The 9932-nt window shown below is 42.1% G+C and overlaps 1 protein-coding gene across 1 annotated transcript in view; it reads right to left on the bottom strand.

Moving 5' to 3' along the window:
* Positions 1-921: 921 nt before the first annotated feature.
* The window catches only part of foxj3 (forkhead box J3), a 126948-nt gene continuing 117937 nt past the window's right edge, over positions 922-9932 (bottom strand). Inside the window, exons 7-12 of the mRNA XM_058055612.2 lie at positions 8740-8911; positions 3858-4304; positions 2960-3061; positions 2685-2876; positions 2518-2616; positions 922-1117 (exon numbers count right to left, since the gene is read on the bottom strand). Coding sequence (XP_057911595.2) covers positions 1002-1117; positions 2518-2616; positions 2685-2876; positions 2960-3061; positions 3858-4304; positions 8740-8911 — 1128 coding nt within the window. The 3' untranslated portion in view covers positions 922-1001. The remainder of the gene's footprint in view (positions 1118-2517; positions 2617-2684; positions 2877-2959; positions 3062-3857; positions 4305-8739; positions 8912-9932) is intronic.

The raw sequence follows: 9932 nt of genomic DNA, 5'->3' as shown, positions 1-9932 counted from the left end.
TTATGACACCTTTTTTCCAGCGGGTCGCCATGTGTGTGAGTGACAGGAAGAAAAGCTCTGACAGGCCTAATATGGAGAAGAGGTTCTATTGGTTTGCGTGTGTACATCTCTATACTCCAATGTCTTTTTCAGACTTATATGTGGGTCAATACTATTTCCTCCTGAATGTTCTTAACTCCTTTTTCCACTGCCGATGTAGATCAACTTGGACTTCCATTTGGTCTCAATTGTATTCAACACATAATTCATCAGTGAAGTTGTGAATGATAATTCATCGTCCATCCCCAAAGAGAATATTTGATGGCTAGGATGACAAGGAGTGGCAAAATAACAAAATAAAATAATAATTGTGAAGGCAGTCACGTTAGAATTAAAAACAGAAGTCAAATAAAAAAAAAAATCTTTGCACATTGTTTGGCTTTGCTCAACATTTTCAAAAAACCCTGTTCGGCCACACGGGGGCATCGCTTCTTCCTGCAGCGTGGTCACGTGACTCACAGAGGAAGCGGCAGCCTGTGTTTCTTTTCAAAATAAAACACTAAGAGGAGAAGAGATGAAGGCGTCCACGAGGCCAAGACGAGAAAAAGAATCACAAGCTGAATCACAGAAGAGGAGGTACGGAGGGAGGGAATAGAAGCCGTGAGGGGGGTGGGGGGTGGTGAGGCTCTCTCTCTCTCTTTTTTTTTTTTTTTTTTGGAAGGCCGCTGCAAGGGGGGGGCTGACTATAGCTGTGGTCCAGACATACGCTTGATTCCGTCCCACCACGCTTGATTGTCTGATAGTTTTACTCCTGTAAAAATGTCTTCCTCCATCACCCACATGTCCACCCACCTTGGAGGGAGGGCGGCATCTTCATCGTCATCTTCATCCTCATCCAACCCCCCCTCCCCTCCTGCAGCCTTTTTTTTTTTTTTTTAGCCCAGCCTCATTTCCTCTGGCTTCCTCTTCCTCCTCCTTTCCTTGCTCCTTCACCTCCTTGTGTCAGCCTAAGAAGACGGAGGCTAAACGATGGAGTCCCAATCAAAATCATCCTGGATGTCGTCAGCCGGCAGGCGATGCATCTGGAAGTTTCTACTGGGCATCATGTGCTGCTGCTGGTTCAGCTGAGCGTGGTGTCCTGAGTGGATATTTCAACATTGCAGTAATACATAAACTGTACTTCATGATATGGGAAATACTCAACAAGGTATACATAATTATATAGCCCTCCTCTTGTGTTTTACATTTTAATGCATAAAAAGAATCACATAACATTTGTTTATTGCATCAAGGCTTTTTGACTTTTGACAAAATAAAACCCAAAAAATATTTTTTACTAAATTTCAAAATGGTCTGGTTGAAATTATGACCACTGTATTGTTAGGGTGGGTTTCGACACGGTTATAATAATATGACTATAAAGCAATATTTTAAGCCAAAACTGAAATCATAAGTGTACAATTAGCCAACAACCAGCTCCTCTTCCCATCATGGAAGCTTCAGGGGATTCTCATTTTGACCGCTTTTCCAATATACCAGCAGAAAAACAATATCCAGACATGTGAGGTGAATTCACTCAGTTGATTGGCTGATTTCACTTTTACAATTTGGATCATGGAAGGAATGGCACCAAGTACAGCGAACAGCGAAGATCTGGACCTGTTCGGATTTTTGATTTCATTCATTCATTCATTTTCTACCGCTTTTCCTCACAAGGGTCACAGGGGTGCTGGAGCCTATCCCAGCTGTCTTCGGGCGAGAGGCGGGGTACACCCTGGACTGGTCGCCAGCCAACCACAGGGCACATATAGACAAACAACCATTCACACTCACATTCATACCTATGGACAATTTGGAGTCGCCAATTAACCTAGCATGTTTTTGGAATGTGGGAGGAAACCGGAGTACCCGGAGAAAACCCACGCATGCACGGGGAGAACATGCAAACTCCAACTCCGAGGGTGGAATTGAACCCTGGTCTCCTAGCTGTGAGGTCTGCGCGCTAACCACTAAACCGCTGTGCCGCCCTTTTTGATTTCAGTTTATACGAAAGTTCTGTTGCTGAAAACAATAACTTTTTCTACCTTTTCTTCTACACCTTAGATGTTTCTTTAGTGATTAATACTAAAATGAGAAAATAAATAAATCTAATTGATTTAAGAGATATGTTCTATATCCCTTAGTAATAGCCAGGTAACAAAAGAACCTTCAATTTATAAATATGATTCTTTTGAGGTTTTGGAAATTGAAATGGAGTGACAAAAAATGCCTACATGCCCACACCAAAAGTATTAAAACCAACATTTTCATGGATGAGGAAGCCTAAGAAGGTAACCAAGACATGAGAAGCAAATTTGATGGTAACTTCTTGTTTTTAGTGTATTTTATAGCTGATTTAATACATGGGTCAAAACCCACCCATTAACACAAGAGATGATACCAGAAAGCTAACACAAGAGGAAGGAAGGTTAAACACATACTGTACATGTTGTGATACATGATGGCTAGCTTAGAGTGCTTGTATTTGTTGGTCCTCACCGGTCATGGTGGGCCCTGCACTGCTCATGGGGGGCATGTGTGGGTACCCTGGAGGGCCCATCATGGACATGCTCTGTCTGGAGTCCATGTAGAGATTTCCTGAAACAAAAACAGATACGGTGAAGTGGTATCACGATGCGTAACAATAAAATAAACGGGAGTCAAACCTGTGCCGAGGTGCTGGCTGGGTTTGTTTGGGTGCATGGGGCCGTGGCAGACGGCGGGCTGTACCGCCCCCTGTGGCGAAATGACGCCGGTGCGGGCAAAGAACTGGTTGATGGAGGAGCAGAGGTCTGCAATCTGGGTGGGCTCCAAAGACCAGTTGTTTAATTCCGCTTGCCTCATGCTTTCTCTCAGTCCTGGGCGCGGTGGGGAAAAGAACACAAAACAATAAAAAATATATCGAAACCAACATCTGCTTAAGAAGTGCTTTTCTACGCACCTTGGAAAGGTGAAAGGTCAACGTCAGCCCAGTTGTAGCTGCTAGCAACACGACAGCTGGCTTTCAGTGCATCCAGATTGGGATACCAGTCAGAAAGTAAACCTTTCAAAACACAAGCAAGAGTATTAATTAATAATAATAATTCATAATAACACAGAATGGATGGATAACACATCATAATGTACAAGTTTGTGGTTTTACTTTCATAATAACGCGGACTGCATGAGAAAATGCAAAGGAAAACATAGCTCTCCAACCACTTAGTTATTTATCAACAAATTAGTTAACTTAAAGTAAGTCTGAAATCAGGGCGGCACGGCGGACGAGTGGTTAGCGCGCAGACCTCACAGCTAGGAGATCAGGGTTCAATTCCACCCTCGGCCATCTCTGTGTGGAGTTTGCATGCGTGGGTTTTCTCCGGGTACTCCGGTTTCCTCCCACATTCCAAAAACATGCTAGGTTAATTGGTGACTCCAAATTGTCCATAGGTATGAATGTGAGTGTGAATGGTTGTTTGTCTATATGTGCCCTGTGATTGGCTGGCGACCAGTCCAGGGTGTACCCCGCCTCTCGCCCAAAGACAGCTGGGATAGGTTCCAGCACCCCCCGCGACCCTCGTGTGGAAAAAGCGGTAGAAAATGAATGAATGAATGAAGTCTGAAATCAATACCATAAAATATATTGGTAATTAATCCAGTGGTGGCCACTGGGGGGCGCCAGTTGACTGCAGTGTAATTCCTTCCTCTGCATGTTATTTAGTCTCTCATCAGATAATAAATCTTGTGATGATTTATTGTTTAGCACCTAAAACACTTTCTCCATGCTTTGAGTCCAAACGAGGGCTGAGTTATGGACCATGTTTGATTTTCGGCAACAATATGGAGGTTGAGCTTCATACCTGGATTGCAGGCCATTTGCTGCTGGGTGGGATGAGGTTGGTGGGAGAGGCTCTGATGCTGAGGAGGGTGCTGGCCGTGCTGAGCGTGCTGGGAGGGGTGCGGCGTGTGCTGTTGCGGGTGCTGGCCGTGGGACGGGTGTTGCGGCGGGTGCTGGCCGTGCTGTGGGTGCTGTGCTGCGTGCTGAGGGTGCTGCGGGTGCTGGTTGTGCTGAGCGTGCTGGTTGTGCGAGAGGTGCTGCGCGTGCGGGGAGTCGTGTCCGGGGTGGGCTTGGGCCGGGTGGGACAGGGGCACCTGACCGCTGTTGTTGGAGTGGCTGTTGGGGTGGTTGTTGGACTGGTTGTTAGACAGGTTGTTTTGGGTGCTAATGGCGCCGCTCGGGGAGTGCTGATAGGAGCAGGATGTGTGAGTCTGCTGCTGCGAAGAATCTGACGGGATTCCCATCAGACCTGGAAAACAAGATGCACACGTGTAATTACTGGGAATTAAATTGCTTGGTTTATACACAGGGGGTGCAGATTAAAAATCACAGACACTTAATTAAGTACACCGGCACTATCCAATGACTTCCGATGCAAGAGCGGCATCCACTCTGTATCTTTACACTACACCAAAGAGCTATTACATTAACATGTTGCTGTTTCTAATATTTAGGTTACCATGCATATTATTGTTGCTAATATTTAGGTTACCATGCATATTACTAGTTCTAATATTTAGGTTACCATGCATATTACTAGTTGTAATATTTAGGTTACCATGCATATTACTAGTTGTAATATTTAGGTTACCATGCATATTATTATTTCTAATATTTAGGTTACCATGCATATTACTATTTCTAATATTTAGGTTACCATGCATATTACTATTTCTAATATTTTATTATTACTAATATTTATTATTTCTAATATTTAGGTTATGCATATTAGAAACAGTTGTGCGATTTCAAACTACAACCACAAAGAGAAACAAAAAATGCATACAGGACATTTGTGTTGTAAACATAAAAGCTTCTGACCGAAACAAATAATAATAATAATAAAATTTAAAAAAATTATTTTTTTTCATAGAAAAAAATAATCATTTGACTCTCATGGAAATGTATTGAGAACCAATCACGACAGTACAATATACGACTACCACAATAATATACATTACAGTATTATTAAAAATAATACATAATCAATGAATAATAACAAAAAATACGACCACCATATGATGTAATTACAAAATAATTGCTGTAATTACAATAGTATTCAAAAAAATACATAAAAACACATGGTTGTGGATGAACACGTGAGTCTCAAAGTTGTGTACCAAATTTCTCCACGATGTTTACATATGAACATGTCAATATTCCGGTTTCTGAAACATTTGGAATAACCCGATCACAAGCCTGAGGGAACAGGGTTATTCCTGTATAAATGGTTATTGTAATCAATCGGGATATCCCGATTACAGCGACACATGGAGAACATGTGATGCGTCATTTCCTGTATACAAAAACAAAGGTGTATAATGAACAACCCGGTACCGGAAGTACTTGCCTTTCTTAGTACTACGGTTAGTTTCCCCCTCGCCTCAAAAATGTGCAGTTTTGCATGCAGCCATGTTTTCAAATTCAATACTTTCTGTCAAAGATCCAAGATTCCTTTCAAATGGAACACAAAGCAATATTCCTTTCGATGGGAATATCCCGATAGGCGTATACTACATGACCTAATATTCAGGTTAGAAAATAAGTAACCCAGGGGTAATACAGAATATGAGCATATTCAGGTTTTTCCAAAAGTGTTATTGGTATTTACATGACCGTGGCCGACCGGGTTATTGCTAATATTCCGGTTATGATAAGGTTATTTGCATGTAAACGTAGACAGTGATTAACCCTTTAAAGAGCCGTGTAAGAAATCAAGTCAAGTCAATCCGATTTTCAGGGGTCAAACTTTGAAGTTTAATAACAGCGCCACCATGTGGTGTATTAGTCAGAAAAAGAATAGCTTAGACGACACAGTAGAGGTGCAGGCTTTGTCATATTGTCACAGCCATTGAGCAGAAGACTGATCTCACATAAATAAATATATGCAGTCATGTGACCACTGCAGTAAAGCTGGTTTTAATGTCCTAACTAATGGGATATGGCTCCCGTGTTTAAGTAGCTGCACACTTGAGACAGTCCAGCTGCCATTTTGTTGAATCAGAGGGTGACTCAGCACGCTGAGGTTCACAAGTCCGAGCCGTCGCAGCTCTGATTTTGTCTTGTTTGAAGGAGGAGGGAAAAATCCATCCATTGTGCTACCTTCACACCACATGGCTGGAGTAAAAACATCTGCACAGGCCGCTGCAATCATCAGAGCGGCGTGCAGGCGGCGAGAGGGGGTCTTAAGAGGGCCCACCCCACCCTCCACAGTAAACCTATTTTCGCTGGAGTGCTTTTAAGGCCTCCACAATCGGCGCGCAAACACCCGCTGCAGGGGTGACAAAGGTGCATCTCTTATCGGCACACAAAGCCTATTGTCCACGCAGGGAAACACAAAAAGCAATTAACGCGCCGGCGGAATAATAATGCCAGCTCATTACCTATTATCAAAGCGGGCGAATTAGCTCGCTCCTCGTCGCTGTGAAATCCTCCAAGCTAGATTATTTACGCTTTTTAATTGCCGCGGCTTGTCTGACGAGGAGATTGCACTTTTTATGTGCACAAAAAAAGAATAGGTAACAACTTTCAACTAATGAAACATAGATGATAGATTAAAGGGAGAGGAGCGCTTTGAAAACATCAGCATGAAACGCATTTGATTCGCCAAAGTAGGTTACGCAGAGAAAAAAACTCAAGTCGACTTTGCTCATAACCCGCTTGTCAAGCGTTCTTTGTTTATCAGTCAATCAGATTACAGGCAAAACTGCATTTTGTCCTACTGGGACTCGCTTTCGCTCTCGGCTGGATCCTCCGCTAAGTGTTACAGCGGAACATTTCTCCATCATGGTGACGGATGGAGATCCGTGCCAGGGAATTACAAGGGAATTGGACTCACTTACTCAGATGAAGAGGACAACATTTTCAATGCTTCTTTACTGGACAATTACCTGCTAGCAGTTTTTTAGGTTTGATTTGAAAAATAATTAACGCTTACTGTACCCAAAATGAACCATACCGTGACCTGAAAATTGAAACCGTGGTAATGGAGTACACCATTCCACCCCTAAATAAATGTAATAATGTAATACATCATAATGTAGGAGGGAAATAGAGAACAAGAAGCTAGGACACAACAGCATGTGTCCTAAATATACAGCAAATACAAACATATTAGCATTTTTTTTTAATGCAAATTTGTACACCAAATTCTTGATTTTTATTTGTCTAATCAAATTTGTACTTTTGTTTTGTTTGGAAGAAAAGTTCAAAGTTCAAACCAATTAAAGCTCCTCATTGCAATGACATTTACTTTGTCAGGAACACCTACACCAGGGGTGTCCACACTTTTTCCACTGACGGACGCATACCAAAAAAATCAGCGGATGTGGGGAGCCACTTTGTTATTTATATATATATATATATATATATATATTTTACTTTTTACAAAAATCCTTAAAAAGTATATATGTATATATAGCTTGGGGCAAAAGGCCGGGTACACACTCTGGACTGGTCGCCAGCCAATCACAGGGCACAGATAGACAAACAACCATTCACACTCACATTCATACCTATGGACAATTTGGAGTCGCCAATTAGCCTAGCATGTTTTTGGAATGTGGGAGGAAACCGGAGTACCAGGAGAAAACCCACGCATGCACGGGGAGAACATGCAAACGCCACACAGAGATGCCCGAGCACGGAATCGAACCCAAATCTCCTAGCTGTGTGGTCTGCGCGCTAACGACTCGCTAATCAAAATGCTGGTATTCACAACTCAAGTTTTTTTAATTTCAAAATGCATTTATTTGTAATCTCACATTATTAATTGAAAACCTGTGAAGCAGTGATGCAGGGGACTTCCTCTTCTTCGGGAAGGAGTGTGATGTCAGTGTGCACAACGCCCGTTTCAAGCGCAGCACACATCATCCGGAGTCCGACGTAGCGCCGCACACTACAAAAGTTCCTCTTGCACTAAAAGTGCTACATAGCACTCCCAAAATACTTATTGAAGCGCTACTCATCCCCAAATTTTGCCCACGTTCACACGTACAGCGGATTGGTACCAGAGCTTTATAACCGCTGCCTGACGGATGATGACATTGCGAGCCTCAAACTCACCACAGCCTGCCAAGTGTTCGTACACAAATGCTGCACCAATCTAAAGCTTTTTTTTGAGACATTTTTAAGGTACGTTTTGCAGTCTGATGGTAATGCTGATCAGTGAAGGGGATCGCCGTTTTAAAGCAAGTATCGACCAATGTTGATAACGTCATTTTTCACCAATAACGGCCAATGCTGATCTGTAGCTGATCTATGGAAGCACCCCAATATAAAACACAAAGCATTGTGTCATGTCTCTGTGAAAAGGTTTCGTACTGTGTGTGATGTGAAGTCCTAAATCGTCCATTTCATTCACTAAAGACTGCACATTAGCGAGGAAATGCTCGGTCAACAGCATCGTTCTCGATACTGCTTGCGAACACCTCTGCGTTTTTCTGTGTTGTGTGCGTAGACTTCGGTATTGCGAAATCCAAATATCTAATAGTTCTTGTCGAGTATAAGATGTTAAAATCTTGCATAAGTTTTGGGCCAGACTGATGACCTCCGAATGGAATTGTCAAATCGTCAAAAACTATTCTAAGACACCCCTAGTGATGACATTTCAGCTTTTTTTTTTGAATGTGCCAGTTTGACAGCCAGAGGTAAAGGCAGTGCAAGCGTTAAATGAATCCACTCACCTTGTTGGCTGAAGGACTGCTCAAAGACAGACTTGTAAAGGCTGCGGAAGGAGGCACTGAGATCTTCAAATTCATTGAACATGAGCTGTTTGTCCCTGTCTGGCATGTTGTACTGGGACTGCGGCTGTTGGAGGCTCATAGACTGGGACACGGGTTCGGGGTGACTGGTCACCTGAGGACAGTGGACAATCAGGTAAAAAAAACAAAAACAAATTTAGAGTGCAAAATAAGATTACGCTGAATAGTTAAAGATAAGTTGAAGTTGTGCTACACTGTGCACACACAGTCCATCGGGGACAACGGATACCACGGGCGGCGCATTACAATGATGAAACACTCTCATGAATAATACAAACACTTTTTTCCAAAAGATACTTGCCACACTCATTTGGTCATGGAATGCACCAGAAGCATACATCCAATGGAATATTTAACAAAAAAAATGCTACTTTTTATATAAAGAAAAATAGTTTGAAACTTAGAAAAAAAAACGCCACAATTATATTCACAGAGGATGATATAAGATGGCAGGAATGCAGTTTTGAGTCTCGGATGGAACAGAGGAAACCAAGGTTCAAGCATAATACTCAATGTGTCCATGAATCAGTTGTTAAATATTTTATAGATGGCTTGAAACTTAAGGAATAGGGCAAAATTTAATGTACAACATGGCTGCAACCAGCAGTGGAGCTGTTGCTTCATGGTTTATAGTTCATGTGGACTATTGAAATATCTCTTTAAAAAAAACAGTTTATTTTTCTGACATCTAAAGTAATGATAATAATAGTTAAAATTTCACAATTAAAGCAGGAGTTACAGCCGGATATATGAGTTACAACATGCACGAAAATGGATAAAAATGGATAATCAGAGGGGTTGCAGGTGTGTTGTGTTTATGGACCAAGTGATTTGTGACACCCATGTGGCTGCCGCTATACCCGTAGATTTTAGATTGTGAGTTCGGTGCGCGATTATTCATATTTGTTATGCTAAGTGTCCACTGGGCTGGCACCAGTTGGTGTCAATTCGCGCCAATGTAATTTTTGCTGTGGCGCCTAGTGTCACCAATAAGGTGCCACATATAAATCGGGAAACCACGACTGTAAGATGCATTTTTTCCCAGACCACTTCCACACTTATTTCGAGGTAGTTTTTGAGTGAGCCAATAAAGTAATAAAACTGTAATTATTGTT

The sequence above is a fragment of the Doryrhamphus excisus genome, linkage group LG18, assembly GCF_037039965.1.
Source record: "Doryrhamphus excisus strain RoL-2023G ecotype Guam linkage group LG18, RoL_Dexc_Guam_v1.1, whole genome shotgun sequence".
Taxonomy (NCBI): domain Eukaryota; kingdom Metazoa; phylum Chordata; class Actinopteri; order Syngnathiformes; family Syngnathidae; genus Doryrhamphus; species Doryrhamphus excisus.
Note: the sequence above shows the minus strand (reverse complement) of the source record. Positions and strands in the feature narration are given on the sequence as shown.